The sequence below is a fragment of the Aquila chrysaetos genome, chromosome 18 (genome assembly GCF_900496995.4).
Source record: "Aquila chrysaetos chrysaetos chromosome 18, bAquChr1.4, whole genome shotgun sequence".
NCBI classification, from domain to species: domain Eukaryota; kingdom Metazoa; phylum Chordata; class Aves; order Accipitriformes; family Accipitridae; genus Aquila; species Aquila chrysaetos.
The window spans coordinates 2,401,406-2,423,433 of NC_044021.1; the positions used below are offsets into that span (position 1 = coordinate 2,401,406).

Below are 22,028 nucleotides of genomic sequence, written 5' to 3' on the forward strand. Positions count from 1 at the left end.
AGGTATCAGTAGAGCTATTATGCTACTTTGTTGTTCTATGAACTTAACTACTAGCACAAAACAGATTTCCTCTTCTCGTGCAAAGTAGAACTCCATTTTTTGCTGACCTTTGACAGGCTTAAGTGTTGAATCTTTTCTGTCCACAAAGGAAAATGGCTATTTGGTCTCTGAGGCGAGCCAGTTCAGAATGTGTTTAGCGCTGCCTCAGAAGTCAATTAAAAATTGAGTCAAAAAGGTCAAAATTTTATGGCAAATCTTCTTCATCTGCCAAAACCTCCTCTGCCATAAAACAGAAAGTACACCCTTTTGCTTCTGCTTTCTCTTTCTATGTCCACAAATGTGCACTACTCTCTGCTCTCGTGCTGTACTCAGAAAATGCATTTCTCTATTTAAAAGGCCAGAATGGAAAAAACAGAGGAAACTCCCTACTCTGCGTTACAGAAGCCACAAAAATCCTACTTTACTGAGAGCTACGTAAACTGCACGTAGCACAAAAGAAATCAAACCCAAACCCATACCTGCCAAAATTTTCTGTTCCGTATACCTCGTTTTACACAGGCTAACAAGCCAACTACCTCTTTTCCAAGGCTGCATCTACACACCGCTTATGCTCACGAGCTGGCATCGGCAGGTCCCAGAACGACGCGGCTCCTGGCACTCCTGACCGTGCCGAGCGCGCGGGCGCTGGCATGCCACTACGGCAGGGGCAGGGTGAGCGGTTTATCAGTCTGTCGTGAGGATGTGGGTGCTTTTGTTTCCTGGCCCGTAGTACAGGCACAATATTTACTGATGTTCTTTTGCGTTGTAGGTTTGGATGCCAAAAGTCTTTCTTTGTTCTGCTCCTACAGATGCTACCATAAGTCACTGTCATTTTCTAATGAGTTTCAGTAACTGCTTCCTGCGGTGGATGAGGGAACACCTGGTTGCCTGTGCAGGATTTGTGTTTGCCACAGGCTAAGCATTACAAGCTGATTGCTACCTCCTCTCCATCTTTGATGTTGCTACTAATTGTTCCTGCTTTCCTGGTCTCGACTCTCACCTTTCCATTTCCACCCTCCATGTATGTTTTACCTGCTGTTACCGCTCCTGTGTTAATCTGACATTCACATTTTGTACTACAGTGATAAAGCTACATTGTGAGGGGCTGTTTTCTTTAGGCAAGGATTTTAAGTCAGTTGCGCAGCACGAAATGACACCGGGTTTCAAAGTCGGATTCATCTCAGGACAAGCAAGCTCAGAGATATGAAGTAATATTGTGATATCAGTATGGAATTTATATATAAAAGCACATTTCATCATGTAGACATAACCAGAAAGAAGGAAACTCCAAGAAACATGCTGCAGGTGAAAGGACATTGAAACAAAAAAATCAGCCTATAGGCTGCTGTACGGAAATGGAGGGAAATCAGAAATGACTTAATAGCAACGTTGTCATAGTGTTACCTCTGGACTCCCAACGTGACACACCAATAAGCAATGTGGATTCGCTTGAAGGAATGTAAGCATGTAAAAAGTGAGGCTAGCAAGGCCACTCTTACACAGAAAATTACGCTTGGGTTTTGGGAGGTTTTTTGCCTCTGAGGATGATTCATCATCTGTTTTAGGGACAAGACACTGAGGCTTTATTTCATGATGTGTGAGGACAGAAAAGATAAAGGAACCGGAAAAAGAAAAGACGGAATTGAAGCAAGAAGGGAAGCAACAGACATAAGGATGCGGTAAGACAGTAATGGGTGGTTTAGGGAAAGATGGGACAGCAAGAAAAGGCGAGAGGGCGCAGGAGAGGAGAGGCCTCGGGAGAGAGACTAAGATGGTGTGAGCGTCCCTGGCTGGAGGTTCCTTCCTGAGGAGAGGAAATTGCAAGAGGCAGCCTGGAGCAGTTTAGGTCCAACGGCAGGGGCACGTACGGGACCGTCACATTTTGGGCAGTACTTCTGCCAGCGGCTTCTAGCGCTTTCTCCCTGAGAAGCCTACCAGCCGCCCCAGACACCCTACCAATCTGCAGGAGGGCCACAGAAGAATCGAGGCGACTGAAGCTCTGCACAGGAGGGTGCCCGCAGCTGCCACCCCTGAGGAACGAGGGAAAGCAGAGGCTGCTTCCCCGAAGGCTGATGGTTCCTTCAGCCTTCACCGGGCCTCCTGCTTGCGAACAACCATGCGTGAACTTGAAGGCAGGCAGCAAACCAAAGCAGAACGAGATCAGCCGGACCTGAGCCACAGACCCGAACACTCCATGTCAGAAGCCCACGGTGGACCATGGCTGGTGAAGCGGATACCAAAGCCTGCCAGGAATCCCGTGGTGAGAGCCCATCCTGGGGCTCCGCACCTAAGGTTGACTCTTTGCAGTGGTCTCCTGCCTGCATAAGGGAAGAGACCGAAAAGGAAAACTTCACTCACGCTCTTAAAGCGAGAAGACCAACATGATTTTAACAGGAATGCGATATGTCAGCAACAAAAACGTGGCTGTTTTACCTGGCCCTTACCATCCTGATACCCATGGTAAGAGCAGAAGTGATAGAGTACTGAATGACAGTGCTTAGCTACATCTTTTCATCCGATGCTATTGTCAATACCTTTGAACTCTGCCTCTGACAGAGGATGAAAACAATAAAGTCCAAGCGCAGGATGCTCAGAATTGATGGAGCATTTCCTGAGGCAACGCTGTAAACACTGATGCTGAGATGTAAGAGCTGGCGCTCGGGTCAAATCAACTCTTAATGTCTTATCGGGGTTAGCGATGAATATACAGAAACTTTACATATGTCAGCTATTTTGTAAAGACATTAATCTCCTGCTGAGGACCACTCCTGGAAGCAGGTCTCGGTGTTTGCTACCAGCCAGTGGCTATTACAATGTTAAATGACATGATAATTATTTCATGCTCACACTTAGGGTGACTAGGGCCAGAAAGGGGAGGTGGACGAAGGAAACAACATCTTATCCCCATTTCTGAGAAATCGAAGTATTTAACAACTACTTCAAAAGACTGAACTCGACCCACAGTTGAGACAATTTCTGTACAACTTTCTCTGTGAGAATATACAATGAATAACGGTGAAACCAGCCTTTAACAAAGGGTGTTCACCTTTCAGAAGATTTACCCCATTACAAATTGGGCAAAGATGACTTTGAAACCCCAAAGTTTTGAAGCCAAGATACTGAAAAGGCTTGTATTAGAAGAGATGGATGGAATAGAGAGAGGCATCCAAAATGTCCAACCATAAATACTTACCCTGAATATATTACAATACTGACAGAAGTTTCATCAATAAATCAAAATTTCCTCAGACCTCATAGTCCGAGAGATTTATCTGGAGCTAAGATCTGCTGAGTCAGACAACTGCCAGGTTTGCATTAATGCAGCAGAAAGAAAGGTGCTGTGACCCGTGTTATGCACTTCTGCCACTCCTACTCCAAAGACTCCAGTCCTAAAATGAAAGAGGGGCATGCACATTTCCTAGGTGTTCTTCAGTTCTGAAACGTACTCAAAGAGCACATGATTTTATTAGTGTGTATTGCCAGTACTCCAGACAATACTCCAACAAGTAGTGTTTACCAGGAGATCCCATGAGAATACCTCCTTTGTGTGCCCCAAGAATGACTCAGCTGGATCGCCCGGGCTCTCAGAGCGGATAATGAAATGGAAATAACTCCATCTATCAACAAATTGTGAGGTCCGCTGATGCCAAATTTCATCTCATTGAGCATGTCAGCCATCTGACAGGTGGCAATTTCACAAAGCAAGGGCTATGGGATGGGAAACACATAAACACACATCCTTTTACACATTCATTGTGTAAATAGTGCCTTTTTGTTTCAATCCATTTTCAATATCTGAATAAAGCAGCTGATAAAGGATGAAAATCGGAAAGGTTGAACAAGGAGTGCTCTTTCAAACGGGGACATCTGCTTTCACACTGAGTAAGGAGGATCTCTTATTGTAAAAAATTGCTGAAACAAAACTGAAATAAGAGAATAAAATAAGAGCTTAGCCCATTTTTTTAGCCTCAGAATTAGACAGGTTATTTAAGTGAAAACCACATCTGTCTAATGAAACAGCTATATATAATTTCATGTGATAAAAATAATCTGTTCTTGTAACATAAGTCATTCTTCAGATGAAAAAAAATCAACATCTAAATGGTACTACCACCCATTTGTGCTGCATTTTGGGCAAATAGTTTCAAGTGACTAAGAGAGTTAATATGTTGTGGGATTGAGTCCTTAGTGGTGAGCCATGCTTTTTTCTTCCCCAGAAGGACTGAGACATCCTTAGCTGCCTGCACTTCTGTCAACATGTAGCCTCAGTTAAGTGCACTCTGAAATGGTGTTAGCTGAGAAGACAGTGTTACTTAATCTACATTGCATTTATTCCCTTATCAGTGCGCTGAATTCTGTAATTAATCTGGAGAACCAGGACAATAGGGTCACAGATATAAATAAAAATACATTCAGAAATTTAGGGGGAAAAAATTGTCTGGAGTACTGGCAATGTCAGGTGGGAAAAACTTCAATTTCAATATAAACCACTTATTTTTAAATTGAAATTTAAAATGTAGCATTTTAAAAATATCAGACAATTGGAAGACTGATTCAAGAGGTTTTCTGATCCATGTCAACAAGAACTCTGTGGCTGCAGCCTGCAGTATTGATTTAGAGAGCAAAGAAGGACGGTTGCCACATGAAGTGATTAAGCAAGTGAAAAATAGTGAAACGATTCCGTTTCAGTTAGAAACTTAAACACCAAAAGCTCCATAAATCTGCCCCATAATCCTTTTAAGACCGGTCTTATGCTCATTTTGTGGAGACTGAAGCAAAGGAAATAGCATGAAAGATTTAAGTATAGATACCTTAAATTAAAATTAGAGACTTCTGGATTAGGACACATTTGAGCCTGTGGTTTAAGTTAGGAAGACAGTGCCAATGGATTTGCTCAGTAATCTCAGCAGTCCGTCTAACCCTCATTTTGCTAATGCTGTGACAGAGGGAGTAACCATTGCCTCTCTCCACTGCTGTAGCCTGTAAGGATTCAGTGTAGTCTGTAAGGATTCAATGGGCTTCAGCTAATTATCTCAGAAATAGTTTTGATGCTGGTATCACGGCAGTCCTCTGCTGTGCCATGCTAATGACCCACAGGGATAGGGGTACAGGGGAACTAGTAGGAGGGAAAGAAATACAGGACCAATATATTCCTCTCGTTCCACATTTATCTCACTTGTACACTAGCCATCTGTAAAATGCAAATTTACAAACATTGGCAGGAAAAGGCAGTTTGGTCCTTAACGATTGCTCAGAGGCCTCCAGTTTCTCTGTGTGGAAAAGGATGGAGGTCTGTCTGGGGGCCTTGGGCAGTTCATCAGGACCTTTCCCACTTATCTGCAGGCCAGACTGTGACCTTATCAAGCCTTAATGACAAATCTCCTCAGCAATCCTTCTTCTTCACTCAGAGAGTTGTGTATCTGTGTTTACTCTCCTTCCTTCCATGAAGCTTTTCAATTGTTCTTACATGTAATGGGGAAAAAAAAGAAGAAAACAAAACAAACAAACAAAACAGGAGGTGTACTGACTAGGTAGTAAAAGGAATGAATCCGAAGTAGTTGTGTGTTTTTGAGACAGGGGTGATGGGAAGGGGACGAAAAAAGTGTCTTGTTTCCTTCATTCCCCATCTTTCCAAGCTCTCTAATGTGAAATATTAATTTTTGGTCTCCACAATACGTACTCAGCCCTCGCAAAATGGTTTTTTTCTCCATGTCTTTCCCCACTAAATTAACCAATTCTGCCATGAAAATACCTTTCCTGAGGTACAGGCACTATTCAGTACTACTGTGTCTTATGTCTGTCTGAAACTTCCCTAGTATTATCTCTGTCCTGAACTAAATTTCGCTCCCCTGCACGTTTCCTTCCCCAGTGATTTCAGGACCTACACTTACTGCGCATTCCTGTCTCTCTCCTGTGGCTCATCTCCGGTGTCTTATATTGTGATTAGCTTGGCTCCCACATGTCCAGTCTTTCCCCGATCCTATTTAAAGTGACAGTTATTTATCTTCATTTGTGCAAAAGCAGTATTTTTGAGTTCCCATTAGAAAAAGATAACGGTAGAGGGAAGAAATAGTTTCAGGGAGGAGCCGCCAGCTCTGCAGTCAGCTCCAGGCTGCCACGTACAGTGATGTACAGCAGGGAGGAGGATGGATCGGATTGAGTGCCCTCACAGTGACACGGAGGGACCAGGCTGGTCCCTAGGACACACCGTAGCTAATGGCTACTGCCGCTAGCAGCAGCCCGTACCTGCCCACCCTCAGGGACCAAAGGTACGCGTGGACCGCCGTCGTTCTGCTGGTGACATCCCCGCAAACACTTAGGACAAGCTGAAGTTCCCTCTGAGTCCACAAAAACTATGCCAGGTCATGTTTGATGTAAACTGGAGTGATGCAGTTGTGACAGATCTATAGGACCGTAAAGATAAAGAGAAATCACGGCAGCACAGGGAACTGGACTACGGAGATGCAGGTTCAGGTGTTAACTCAGCTGCAGCTTCTTGTGTAATTCTAGAAGTTTCCTTGCTTTTTGTGTGTTTGCTTGTAACTGGAAACACATGGTTTTGGGAAGCCAATTTATACTGAGTTGGGACAGAAGAAAGAGATGGGCAACAGTGCAGGAGTTCCCCTCAGATGCATATGACCTTGTCCCAGGGTCAGCACAACCACAGAAAACTTGCATGAGAGCATGCAGCAGTTATGAGTCTGCCCGTCTTTGTCTGATAATAATTACTTTAAAAACAGTGATTCCTCTGCTTGCATTTTGCCAAATTAATAAAAGCTTTATATATTTATATTTCTTTTATTTGCTGATTCACACTCAGTAAAGATAATTAGCGAGCATCTCTATTAGCGATACAGAACCCCTCCTGTGTAAGCCCCTTTCATGTGACTTGTCCCATTAGCCTTTTTTCATGGCTTTTATTTGCTACTAAAGGAATAGCACATGTGAAGTGATGTTTGGGATTTAGAGTATTATAAAAGCCGCCTGCTATGTCATGACTTTTGAAAACTAATTCTGAGAAAATCAGAGTGCATGAAACCAAATCGTAAGGATTCTGACTACAGACACACTAATCCTCTACAAAGGCAGAGCTACCGATAGATTAACTCATTAGACTAGATGCACACCGTTCAGAAAAATAAGCTGTGGACACATCCCTGGGCAGGCTTTCATATGATGGTTTAAAAGTCTGCCTCAACCAGACTAGAATTGCCACGGCAGGCTGGAAACGCTCTCCTCAGAGTCTGCCTTGTTACTTAAAATACAGCTATGCAGTCAAACTGCAGAAGTAAACATAACTAAAATTGTAAAATTAAGAGCTCAAAAGTTAGGAAATGCCAGACTAAGTTGCCTTTTCTGAATCATCGCTCTTCCCCTCCTTCCTTGTCTTACAGCCAGTGCACACAATACAAAACAAAACTATTCAGTGTTTTGTAGTTGCCTCATTTTTTACTGCATGACCTCAGACCTTCATTGAAAAATGTCCAATACAAAGAAAAAAAAAAAAATAACAGCACCCTGCTCGATTATTCTATGACACTCAACATTTACTTCAAATACATCCAAATAATGATTTTTAGAATACCTGTAAAGTGAGACATTTACATAGATCTCATTTCCGATTTGGAGATTGAAGGAATTAGGACCTAAAGTGTCTATGAAGTACAAATGCTGTGTGTGAGGCACTTCAGAGTGAGTTTTAAACTTCCTTTCATATCACGCTTCATGTATCTGAGACTGGTTCCAGTGTCCAGTTACAGCCGTTTGTTCTCAGCACACCTGCGAACTAGCAGGGAACACCTAAAACTAAGCGTCAGTAGAAGATACTTTGAATGATTTCACAACTATAACATCAGAACTTCAGGACGCGAAGGAAGGATACAATTAAATTTTAAGTGCAGAGCTGACCTGTCAAATATGAGATTTTTGTCTGCATTTAGTATGTGTGTTCTACTCATTGCTTAGAGAAGTCAGAAGCACTCCAGATGAAATCCCCCTCTAGTCTGCTGTGCAATCTGAGCCTTAGCTTTGGGGTAAATGAGGCATGGACAAAAAATGTACAAAACAGGGTGTGATAATAATTGTGTTACAATGCAGTCATAAGAAATTTGTATTACGTTATACAGACAGCCTTGGCTTTGGTACTTTTGACATTGCAAACACAGTAACATTTTAACTGTCTGATGTGTTTGTGATATTTTACTCTAAATTGAAAAAAGATCCCCAAACCAAAAAGAAAATCCAGTATATGACACCCTAATTGCATTTATGAGTGATTAGCAGAACTGCAAGTGTTAGCTTTGGCATGTATATCTGATTCTTAATTAAAACCATAAATGGCAAATAGCAATCTAGTTTCATTACGAGGTGGGCCTGGAGCAGAAGAGTATGGGGCGCTGCGACAAAAGGCTTCACAGATATTTCCTGACAATGAAGCAGATCAAGCTTGCGGCTCTGTGGGGGAGCCTGCTCCCTTGTGAGCACGCGCACCTGCCTGTTCTCTCCAAACCTATGTTTCTTAGGGACAGCTATTGCCCTGTCCATAAGTCTATCACTATTTCCTTTCTCGAATGTCGTTCTCATCAGCCTGTTGTTCCCTCTCTTTGCACTTAACTCCTGATGCCATGAACAAACCATCCAACCAAGCAAATTCAGCTTTCAACTTTCTGACTGGACCTCCTGCCTCAACAAATCTCATTTCCTTCCCTGCTGGTCCCCCACACAATGCATCTCTACTGCTCCTCTTCTCCATCACTCTTTTCCATTTGCCCACGTTCCTTATTCTTCCCATCTATATACATTCCTATTTGTGTCTTATCTTTTTGTGATACTCCCCAGAATTTGCTTTAGTACTAGTTTTCTTCATGTACCCAGACTTCTCTCCATCTACCATCTTCACCTTTCCCTAACATTTTTTCTTAGTTTCCATCTTTTCAGCCAGTTCCTGCCAGTTTCCCATCCAAGCTAGCCCCTCCCTGGGCTTTTGTAGTGGTGATGCTGAAGTCTTGTGACATGACTTTATAGTATAGTACAGCAATACTGCAATTATAAAATATTTTCCTTAAAATATATGCCATGTTTGGTTTTTTAGCCCACAAACTAGCAGTGAGATTCTCTCCATTACAAACAAAACCAAAAGTTAACTTGCAAAGGTGAGGAGGCAATTCACTGCTCGCAACCACTTTTTCTCCTGCCGATACCAGAAAATAATCAAGAAAAACATTGTAAGATATGCATTCAGTTTTAAAGCATGACATGTTACAAATATGTCTGGGTTCTGAAAAACACATTTCTAGCAACTTACTTTCACTGGCTGAATAGTCCTGTGGGTCGAGTATCCCTGATTCCTGCAGTGATCTAATACAGGAATCCACCAGCTCCAGACCAGTGGTGAGTTCATCTTCTATATCCTTCTGACCATCTGTAATAAAATTAACAACATAAAATGTAGAAGAAAGGCAAAAGGTGAAATCAGTTACAAGACAAAAGGTAAAACCAGTTACATGTGACTAAGCATTCACAGCTGATGAAGGAATGGAGAGCACACCAAGATCACATATTCAGAGGACACTAAGCATATTGAAAATTACACCATCCTTTGCAAGCGTGGCCTTGGGTTAATAAAAGCAAAATTAGAAACTTCAGGTCTAGTCTTAAAAAAAGTTAGAGACACATTTAGGAATGCCCCCTCTCAAAACTCTACATTAGTCTTGGTGTTCTTTTTGTCAACCTTAACAACTTTTGCAAAATTTTGCCAGTTTTTAAGTAGGGTTTTCACACACTAGCAATGAAAAAAAAAAAACAACCTGCATAAATAAATGTTGTTTTCTCCTCCATCTTCGTTAGGAAATATGATCATTCTGGGAGAGAATAAATGTAACACGTATATGTAGATAAGTACATTACCCTGTGTTTGCCAGTGAAACTGCTCTTCTGTTGAACTGAAAAGAGAAAAAAAAAAGTGTTAATTTCATATGAAATGATTCAGTAGTATGCCATCAATATTCAGATCTAAGTCTGTTCTGAAGGAACTGATTTAAGAATAAAGGAACTGACTTAAGAATAAATAACATAGTTAAAATATATCAAGTATGATTTTACATATTTTTTTAATGAATGACTTGCATAGCATTCATTCAGCAGGAGGGAAGCATCTTCACTTCTTAATTAAGTAATTTAGAACATGCATATAGAAAATGCCCTCTTAGTCTTGATATACAAATTAAATTATTTCAAAGCAAAAACATTAACATTTTGCAACTTTTTTTGATCCTTCTATTTGTCTGATTTTCTATTTTTATAGAGAAAGTTATAAATTGCTTTCTCAAGTGAACAGTTACATGTGATTTCTAAAAGAAATTACGAGTATGACTCCTGGTTCTACTGATCATTATGTGCATTTTTATATTATTCAAATGTGCAGCTAAGTTAATTCAATTGGCCTACACAAGAGAGTAAATTTAGATGTGTTTGTGCTTCTATGTACAAGCACTTAAGCAATGGAAGGTCTTAATTTTAAAATAATGAGCATGCACACCAGAGGATGGGTTAGGTAGGGGTTTGTGCTATAAAATGAACGATATAGTCAAAGGAAAGATAAAATGAATAATATATTCAATTAGGCAATGAGTACACTTTCTTCCGAGGCATGATCTGTTTATGCTCCAGTATAGGTCTTTCTCACATGCCAAGAATACAAAACAGATTGAAGTTACTCAGTAATAATCATTCTTTTGACAACAGTGAACTGATTATTATAGTCATAATTAAAACATTTTTCTGTACATTTTTACAATATATTTATAGGGGAGAACAAAATCACCTGTTACATCGGTAAAAAAACCGAAGACAAATTATTTTAACTTTTCAAGCTATAATTGTATTTCTTTCTGATGTTGAGAATAAATGCTCTTTGTAATGAGTAAATGGATTTTAAATCTTGTTTTCCCTTTTCCCAACAGATGCTGGATCTCTTATGAATATGTGAGTATAGCTCCTAGTATCTATGCTCTGAACAAGAATAATGATTCTTTTTGGAGGTCTCTTCTTATAGGAAAAGAACTTGGGTGAAATATTTATCAGATTTGATAAGTGTTAAAAAGAGGATAATTGCCCAATTGGCATATAAATAGTTCTAAAAGGACACCTTTTAATTTGTAGCTGGTAGCAAAAGTGTTAACCTGACAAATTCAAATCTATACATCATTATCAATTTCCAAATATATACCATCTGTGGTTTATATTGACTCACTGTAGTGGGATTTCATAGATTAAGAACCGAGCCCTTTGATGAGATACTCAACTAAAATGCTTGCATTCAAGTCCACTGAAGTTAATAATATTGAAGATAAACACAGCCAGAGTCCTCTGGCAAATAATAACGGCAAAGTGCTAAACTGGAAGAATTACTTTAATTTAAATTACCTTTTCAAATGGAGCCCTAGTGGGTGGTGACTAGGGACGGTGGCTCTTTTTGAAATATTACTTCTTCCAATTTGAAATTCCTTTTGCCTGATTTTCAAAATCATTAAACAACTGCAGCTTCAGCTGACACACTGGGACTTGAGAGCGATCTTCCTTTCTGGGATTCACATCATCTATAATAAGCAATATATTACTTTCCGCTATACAGTCCCTCTTCCAGTATCCAGATTTCTATGTGATAGATACCACCTCAAAAGAAGAAAAAAATGTAGCATCTCAGGTGGCATTCTTGCTAGCAGAATGAATTACTAAATGTTGCTGGCAAGAACATACTGATGTAAAAGACTGTGCCACCTCTTCAAAATCAGTGAGAAAGGAAAATCAAGTCTCTGCATAAAGAGTGAATTATCATTTCCAGGAATTCCAGCTTAGCCCTTCTTAAGCAGTAAATTTGTATAAAATGTAGAAGTTCATTACTGGCATAGTACAGACAGTATTAAATGAATCACTAGTGGCTGATGAGTAGCGATCCCTAATATCACTAGTCTGACTTCCATAGAAACAGTTTAATGTATTCACCTTAACAAATCTTAGATGGGAAGGTCTAAAAAAGGATTGCAATTAATTTTGACTATATTTTGGCTTTTCCAGTTTAGTCAGGCTTCTCCTCACATCTGCTGTAATGGTCTTTTAATAAATCCTGTAACTTTCATAGTCAAGGTAACCGATTCACCATCAAAATTTTTATCCTAAAGCTACCTTCTTATTCAACATGTGGAATATGGAACAGGCTGCCCAGGGAGGTGGTGGAGTCACCATCCCTGGAGGGATTTAAAAGATGTGTAGATGTGGCACTTAGGGACACGGTTTAGTGGTGGATTTGCCAGTCTTAGGTTTATGGTTGGACTCAATGATCTTAAAGGTCTTTTCCAAACTAAACGATTCTACGAGTCTATAATAAAAGTGTATTTGCTCCTACAAGATATCAATATATTCTGGTATGAAAAGAGTGCTGGTTTCCCTAGTTAACTTCACGCTTCTTAGCTTTTGAACCGTCTGATGTAGTTGCCCATTACAGTTCCCATTTCTTGGTTACAAATCGATGCCTCAGTCTTGCAGACAAACACGTAAAGGGTTTCCCTAGAAAAATCTTATTAGATTTGACATAGTTTAAATTTAGATATGCTGCTTTTTTTTTTTACTTTTTTTTTTAAAATCATAACTTTTTTTTAAAAAATGAGCTTTTCCTGCTTTTGGCCTGAAAAGGATTCCTGACTGAAGCAACCTGACGTGTCTGTGCAGGAAGCCTTTAGGCTGTCACACAACTGTGCCAAATCTGCTTAAGAGAATAAAAGTGCTTTTTTTTTGTGCTTTTCCAGCTTCACAAGAGATCAGTACAAATGACTGTATACTCACATCAAATACATGAAAAGACCAAAAAAAAAAATTAACTGAAGTATTCCCCCTAATAAATTTTTCAGCACGTTCAGCAAAATAAAGCTTTCTGCTTTATAGTTTTTCTAAAGAAAAGGTTTTAAATTCATTATCAACCGCTTTTCTGCACATTCCTATGCCTCATTATGTAAGTTTGCAAAGTCTACCAACTTCGACTGAGGAAGCTGAGCAATAAAATACTTTATTGAGAAGTTGTGAATTATGGAAACCTGTACCAACCTTAGAGTTTGAGGAGGGAGGAGAGAGTTTTTAACCGGAATTACATTAGTATAGTATTAGAAAATGATAGCATAGAATATAAATGAGCTGAGAACTCAGGCAGGTATAATTATTACCTCCCTTAACCCAAAACCAGGAGAATAATTATGATTTATTTGCTGTATTCTTCTCTCATTATTGATAGTCGTTGCATCCCATATCTACTTCAAATGTTCTAGTACAAGTAAGACGACCATTCTACTTAATTCTATTTGAGTGATATAAAGAATCCTGCATCACCATTCAACTATACAAAACTTTGATTCTTCTATACTGATATTGTCTTTGGAAAATAGGATTTATTGAAGGAAAATCCCAGGGAAGCAGAATAACTTAAGAATGAGAAGCTAATGCTAAAAAACAAACAAACAAACAAAAAACCCAACCAAGCAACCAAAACAAGAATGTTGTCATATGTTTAGTTCTGGATGTTCATCTCGAAGCTAATGAACCTATCTTCTGTAAGGATGCACCTTTAATAACCACTTATGCAAGGAAATATTCCAGTAAAAGTCGTTTTATCTCCCTTGGCAAGGATAAGCAAAGTAAATATCCACAGAGTGGTCATCTTGATTCCAGCTGAACTCACATGTTCCCTTTTCTGCACGCATATAATAAAAGCACTGAAGTAGCAAGAAGCCTTCTACGTGTGACCTTGCATGCTAGGAGGACGGAAGGCAAATGAGCACAGCACGCTGCAGGGAGCTTGTTTTGGGGAACGTCACATGAAGAGAGCGCTCGGGGAGCTCTACCTGCCTCTGCACAATGTGGAAAGATCAGAAGCACAAAGCGTTGCAAAAATGCAGAGTTTCTACGGCCAGCAAAGGATGTCTGACTGTTACCAGCAATCTGGTTACATCAAGTTTATCCCTTTTCAGGCATGGATAAAAAAATCCCAGTCTGAGCTACAGTATGTCTATCAACAAGCAAGAAATCGGGCCTTTGGGAGCAAGGACAACTTGATAGGAACCCAGCATGGCAAGATGGGCTCTGTGGAGACAACGGTACTGTCCCACAACAGCCAGCACCAGCAGAACAAGGTGAGCTATGTATGACCATCCAAGGCCTCTCCCCACAATTTACGTGAGTCAAAAGCAGGTTTGGTGGCATACAGGTGAATGCTCAAAGTGACACCAAAATACCGCTTTCCTGGACCATGCTCACGAGCCACGTTTCTGCAAAAGTAACCAGAACCCTCAGGGGAGGTAACTCAGAGGTGCGGAAGGCTGTTGAGCACTTTGGGAGGAGAAAAACTGCCTGAGACATGCTCAGACAGCGTTGCCATAGGGCTTGTACAAACACCCAAGGATTTGCTTTCAAAGCAGGTGCCAGGGAGCAGCAAGGGCACCTTGGACTCCGCTGAACTCCGGGAAGTCGGGATGTGCCCGTGGCCCTGGCAGCAGGGACAACGGTGGGGCAAAGGCAACTTACATCAAACCCCCAGCCCAACACGCACATTTTGCACACTACCTGGTCACAGCGGTACCTGCAGAATCGCTTGGGTTTAGTTTTAGACAACACGTGGCCTAATGTGAGATCTGACTCCCTTCGGACGAATGCCTCTTGATAGCTTCTGAACCATCCAGGGCAAGACGGAGGTGCACTGCGCTGTACACACTTCTCCTAGCATAGTATTTATTATGCAGCCTGCGGAAATTCATTTTTCTTATCCTGTGCACCAATGTACATCAGTGAACGTGCACATCAGGCTATATGATTTGGTTATTCAAGTCCTGTGCCTTACTGCTGCTCGGAAGAGCAAAGACCATAGGAAAGAAACTCCGTTCCTGCTGGGAAGGGATGTAGGTCTTCTTTCATTCACTCTTTCTGGCACACCTCTTGATTTATCATGGACCCTGCATACAGGCTGCCATGGCAAACTCATACTTTTGTATTCCTTTACTTATCCAAGAAATGTTTGTGTGCCTCTTCTTTTTGTGAAGTCATTCAGTTTACAGTTGTGACTCATTTTTGGAGAAAGTGCTATAGCTATCTGCTACACAAAAATATTTCTCTTTATTGTTTTCTAAAACAATTCATGAAATTATATCTAACACCACTATAGAACAGCTATGAAAGGATTTTTACAAGAAGTTGTATCAGCACATGATCTTTTCAATTATTTCTCCAATGGAGCCACACAAACATCACTGTATATAATTACAGGCAGATACTGTCTCACTGATTTTTAAATTGCTATTCTGTTTGTGGAACATGGAAGAATAAAGATTCAGAAGCATTTCACAAAAAGCAACGAGGTTGAGAAACTAATATTCCATCTAAAGCAAAAGAGAAGCAGATTTTAAATCAGCAGTACACTTCAGCTTATCTGCAAAATAGTAAACAATCCTTAGTATCAACTACTGCGGGGGGGGGGGGGGAAGACTTAAGAATTAATTTTACATGAAATAATCCCATGAAAAAGTACCAACCCCTCAATAAATTGCCATAGAAAAGATCAACCCCCAAGTGCAATTTTTTTTTGTTGCCCAATTTAAAATTACATCAAAATCTCTGACTTCAGTAGTCACCTCTATAGATGTGACACAGTAACCTCTCTCAAATATTTAATCACACTCTATTAGTCAGCTGTGGTATCAGCTCGGCTACCGTATCAAGAAGTCCTTTTGATGTTCCAACAAACCTCATCTAATCCCCTACAATGATCCTGGAAAATGTAAAAAAACCCAACAAACCTAAATAAAGAAACAACTACCTCCACAAATCCACACATATTTTACTGATGGCTGCTCTTCTGTACCCTGTGAATTTTAAACTGACTTTTTAAATTATTACAAACCACTTCTTAGCTGTAGATGCCAGAAAACCATTCAGGTGGTTAATTCCCACCTTTATTAGAAAGGCCTTGCTACAAGTTCCTACAGGGAAAGAGAATTGTCTATTTTTTCCCCCAGACAAATCGTTGTTACTCTCTAGGTTTTAAAAAATCAATAGCAGAACTTTATGTCTGTGGTATGAATGTTTTGTGCTTCTTTCCAATGAAGCAGGGAAATATTCGCAGCCAAATTTTCAAAGAGGTCCCAAAATCAATGCCTTCCTCTTCATTTAATACTTGCAGAAGTTTGCAGACATGATTTTCCTTTAAAAGCAACTTTTTAACTGCTCTAGGCCTATATATCCAATTTTCCTATACTGATTGTGCTTAATAATAACTGTTCTATTTCTTCTTATTTAAACGTGGTTTAAAGTTCAGTGGGCTACACTGCTAAGAGCACTATTTAAGTACAGAGCATGCACAGAAAGCCAGCAGCAGTCCTGCGTTCCACACAGCGCGCTGCTTATGTGCTCACAAAGCGGGCAGCAAAGGCTGCTATTTAATGGAGAGAGCATAATAGAGTCTGTTTCCCTGTAGTTTTTGACCGTCACTCCTGAAACGGTCAACAAGTGTATCAATTATAGCAATTATTTTTTTTTGACTGAATTAATTTCACACATACCAACCCCCCAAAAACGTTTACTGAAGTCTTGATTGAACTTAGCCAGCTAGAAACAAACCCCTTGCTACTTAGCTTGCAATACCAGCCAGTTTCCTTTAGTTTCAGTTCTGCAGATAGTTACTGGTGTGACAGTGAAGACAGAGAATCCTTTCACAGCGGAAGCCTGCGAAGCTCTGCTATTCCAAGGAAAAGAATTTGCAGGACAACACAGGCGAGTACTTGTTATATTTAATTTAACTTTAAACTTGGGAGCAATGACAGCGTTAGGGAAACAAGTATTATAGGATTACCCTATTCTCACTCTTCCCTCTGTGTCCATTTCTGTCCCTGATGTATCCCAGACAGGATACTGGGCTAGACAGACCCTAACTCTGAATCAATACAACCATTCTTTAATTCTTATTTAGAGAAGCTAAAATCAAATCAAATTTCTTCATTTTGTAATTTCCCTTGATTAACTAATTAAGAAAAAGGATAGTGGTTTACAAAAAGAATGAATTAGCTCTGGGCTGGATTTCTGCTAAGGTAATAATGTTAGTTCTTCCTGTTTGCTTCAAACCTATTTTTATTTGAGAAAGAAGCTCACTTCCAAAACTGAACTACTTCAACAGCACCAGATTTAGAATAGAATAGAATAGAATAGAATAGAATAGAATAGAATATTTCAGTTGGAAGGGACCTACAACGCCCATCTAGTCCAACTGCCTGACCAATTCAGGGCTGACCAAGTTAAAGGATGTTGTTAAGGGCATTGTCCAAATGCCTCTTAAACACTGACAGGCTTGGGGCATCCACCACCTCTCCAGGAAGCCTGTTCCAGTGTTTGACCACTCTCTCTGTAAAGAAATGCTTCCCAAGGTCTAGTCTAAACCTCCCCTGGTGCAGCTTTGAACCATTCCCACGCGTCCTATCACTGGATCCCAGGGAGAAGAGCTCAGCACCTCCCTCTCCCCTTCCCCTCCTCAGGAAGCTGGAGAGAGCAATGAGGTCACCCCTCAGCCTCCTTTAAATTTTAAATTTTGCCACTCCTCCAAAGTATAGCAGTTTAGATAGTAGTGTGCTATCATATTTCTTCAGCCCCAGTGGTGATATTTGGATCTGATCCAAACCACACGAGCATCTAAAATTATATTTGGAAGGAACTTAAGTGCTGAAGAAATAAATCAGAAATTGCAAATTAGAGAAAGGCAATAGTGGAAAGGTAGAATCATCTCTGCCTTGAGGCAACTGAGCAGTTTGGTGACTAAATCACAACATATCAGTACCCATAAAATGTACTCTTCAAGCATGCCTTACAGACAGCATTGCACAGAAAATATGGTAATGGTTGTCATGCTTTAAAGAAAACAACACAACATCCTGAAAGATCAAATGAGGTCTAGCTTCTTCTCTCCCTCTTCCCTCTTCCCCCAATACTTCAGTTATTAAAGCACTTGTGCACAATGTGATAGAACTAGATACAATCCTGTTTTATTCACTTGCGAGAAATCAAAGCAATATCTAAGTTGAGTGTGACCATCAGGCTATTCCCTATCTTTCCTATGAATCCTCAATCCTGTATAGAAAACAACACACTATTTTAGTGAAGGAACTCCATTATAAAAGCTGTCACTGCTGCTACCTTCTCTTTGCACCAAGTTTTGAAAGATGGCTTCAGAGAAAGGGTGCAAGGCAGTAATACCCACAAAAGGAAAGACAGTTTCCCAGTGGAGCAGAAAAAGGTGCTGAAGATCCAGAGATGAGACTGAATTTCATGTAAGGTACCTTAAAGATCCTGCCCAGTGTTTTGACCTAGGGTAAGAAATACTCAGTGAATTGAGATCAATTCTGTTCTGAGTCACACAGTTCCCTGTGCATTGTATGAGCACTACAGGAACTCAAGCCCAACGATGGATGCACGCAGACAATCACCTAAAAATAAGCATTACAACACACTTTTTCAGTACCTTTTTGGTTCTGGCTTTTGGTACCAGAACATTCATTTCTAAAGAAATATGCTGCAATATAAATAAAATTCCTTTACGGAAACCGACTTCTGTACCTGAAGATACTGCAATATTTCTTCCTGGGATAGCTAACTGCTAGAGCAGGTAAAACCCCAGCAGTAACATGAAGCTCCTCATCTTCTCATTACAAACTGCACAAGGACACCCCTTCTGCACAAGACTTAATCCTTAACATGCAGATCAAGCCGAGCGCCTCATGCTGACCATTGTTTTAGGTAAATTATTTTAAGTATGGCCACGCTTTTATATGACTATTTCAGCTACAATATTTATTCTGTGTTGTCCTTGATAACTAATAAGAAAGTGATTTTCTCTAGATTTTGAGGGATGATTCATTTCGAGTTCAGCACTTCCTTAGGGAAATGATGCAGACAGAAGCCAGCCGGCCTCTACCTTGAAGAAAGCGCATTCCACGCAGGAAACCCCCAACACGCACATAGCCTGTCACTGTGTGAAATCGCACATCACAGCCCTTACCAGTTCCTCTCCCCTACAGCCTCTTCATATTAGCTTCACTCAGCTCCTTCCAAGAAACCCCTTCAGGGCTCTTCACCTTCGCCTCTTTCCATGTAAACAACTCTCTCCTTTTCTTTCCATTCCTTCTCCCCTCCTACAGAACAAAACACTGAGCCAGGATGTTTCTTCTTTACTTAGCTGATGATTTTGCTATTCCCTTTCCTGCAGCTTATGCCTGTTTGGGCCAGGAGCAAACTTCTACTGTGCTGATGTAGTAGCGGGAAGTCCCCTGTAACTAACAAAGAATATTCTTAATGTTAATATTACAGTCTGAATTTTGACACTGAACAGACTGCATGGTAGTCGCCTCTACCTTACATGTTGTCTTTTATTTCTGTATTCTCCACCAGATGTGCGGACATGAAACATTGCCATGAACCAGAAGATGACTCTGCAGGGAGCAGGAAAGATTTTGTTGATCCTTTTTAAGGGAAGATTAAGTAAACAATTTGAGGTGTCCATTTAAAAAGCCAAGTTTAATAGATGTGTTGAACAAATTATCTTCTGTTGAGATGAGGGAGGAATAATCATAGCATAACTTAGGTTGGAATGACCTCTGGGCATCATTTGGTCCAGTCCCCACTTAAAGCTGGGCTAACTTCAGAGTACTTTCCTGCACATAATGTTGTAGCAAGGCATGCGAGAGACTCCTTCAGTATTGTGCTGTTCAGAATTTGTTTAGTTATTTCTCATTTTTTAAGAGAGAACAGAAAAACTGATAAAAGATGGAAGTTAAAGAGTTTGGTGAGCTCTTAGATGAGACAACTGAAGTCTGAAAAGGCAGCACAACTGTCTTTTATAATGTAGCAAGGCTAAAACACAGGAGAAAAAGAAGTAATCGGAGGAAGCATACAGGTGGGACAAGAACAAACAGGTTTCAACTGGTTGTTGAAATTTTTGCTAGAAATTTAAAAAAGGTACTAAAACATCATGGAAGCAGCCATCCCCGCCCAATTTGAGCTGAGGTGGCAAAACCATTTGTGCTCTTAGAAGGCTGTTTGGTAAGTTCATTAGAAAGAGCTGATGTTAGTTTCAGCTTCGAGGAACTGGACGACATCCCAGGATGGTCCCTCCAGTTCTGTATTTGAAATAATCTTAATCTGCGATGCTGGCAACTTGGTGATTGCTACATAAAGTACACAACTGCATAAATTAATGCCTCGTACCACCAGAAACAATGGAGAAACACAGTTGTTCTAGAAGCAGGCAGTACCAAAAATCACATACTCAAAAAAAGATGAGTCTTCATTTTACATTTCAGTGGATGAATGTAGAGGCAGCAGAGAACTACTTTCTAACCTAAAATGTTGGATGAATGTAAAAGTAATTTGGCCTATTAGGTGGGTGATAAGCAGCTGGGTCAACCCCTGAACAATTGCTATTGATTTATGATTTTAACTATGGGAGTGAAAATTCTTATTTGTAAACTGTCTGTTTGTATACAGAGTTGACAAATTATCCAAGTAACTAAAATGGCACATGGTAATAACAGCTATTTAGCTATATGGATAACCTTTAATCACACATTCATTATGGAAAATGACTAAAATTATATTAATGCAAGCTGACGAAAAATAAATGTAACCTTTAGACAGATTTGGAGCTTTGCTGTAAGCACATAGTCTTTTTATTGTGGCGTTTTCCACTGCTAAGGCTCAGAGGGGAAAACAAGAATCAGTTCCCTAAGAAAATAGTATTTGTTCCATTATTCATTGCCTACCAGTGACTAAAGAAATACAACACAGGAGACACCATGCATGTAAAACCAGGCTCATAAGTCAGACATTTGGTAAAGACAGATGTAAGAAATATATTATAATTCTATTTTTAAAAAGAGTATGTAGGCATTAAAGAGAATATTCCTAAAGAGTAAAAGGATACCTTTGCAGAAGCTTGAAGAAAATGATCTTCCAGATATCATACTAGTAACGCTGAGAGCAGTAATATTTTGAATCACCTTTATTCTTAGCAGAATATTACAATATAAATGTTGCGCAAGTTACTTGAAACAGTCCTTTGAAATTTTGTTTTGTTAACAAAAGGATGAAATCACCTTTCTACTTAAATATACTTTACATCCAGAACATGAAGTTTCACAAGATAGTTAAATATTGAATCTTTTAATCTTGGTATATGTACATAATCTACACATTTCAATACTGAGATAAAACTTTGCAAGAGAACTTTGGCAATGTGATTTCCTGATCCTGTGTGCACTGATGTGTACTTTAAGGTCTGCCAGCCAGGTAAACTATGAAGGGCTGTATAGTAGTAAGAGTTAGACTGAAAATCAGCTAAAATCAAAAGACAAGTGCTTGGAAGTTCTACTCACGACTTCTTTCTTCTGTTTGGCTTTTGCATAACCTACCTATTGCTCACTGTCTGCATATCGAAACAAGTACCAAATTCCTTGTCTGCACCTATTATCATGCAGCTGATTTTGCTACAGCTGAGTGGCACATTTGTTTCCTAAACCTTGTTGTACTTCAGCTCTCTCACTCCTCTTGTGCGCAATCCCACTAATATTAATGAAAAACAAAAGCATACCCCTGAATTTCCATGTTGTTGTTCCTTTAAGCTGCCCAAAAGACCATCTTTGTCTCCACAAATTGGGGAGACCAAAGTGGAGAGGAAATTGGACCAGTAGTGAAAGCTACTTGTTACTTAATTATTGCAAAATTTTCCAATGCAAATCTGGCCCTAATATAGTAGAAGAGCGACTTCACAAATATTACAGGTTCTCATGTTGCGTTCAAAAAAAAAGACAGGAGGCTTAGCTATATGCTTTTATCACTTGTAAAAATTTCAGAGACCAGTTAGTCTATCACTTAGGGTAGCACTGAGGTCAGATCTCAGAACCTCTCAATAGAAG

The 22,028-nt window shown here is 40.0% G+C and overlaps 1 protein-coding gene across 7 annotated transcripts in view; it reads right to left on the reverse strand.

Annotated features, from left to right (window-relative positions):
* The window catches only part of CTNND2 (catenin delta 2), a 688,109-nt gene that overhangs the window by 318,104 nt on the left and 347,977 nt on the right, over positions 1-22,028 (reverse strand). For all 7 annotated transcript variants that reach the window (XM_030041721.1, XM_030041726.1, XM_030041725.1 and 4 more), the window contains 2 exons: positions 9,946-9,980; positions 9,344-9,460 (listed from right to left, as the gene is read on the reverse strand). In XM_030041721.1, the coding sequence (XP_029897581.1) occupies positions 9,344-9,460; positions 9,946-9,980 (152 nt within the window). The remainder of the gene's footprint in view (positions 1-9,343; positions 9,461-9,945; positions 9,981-22,028) is intronic.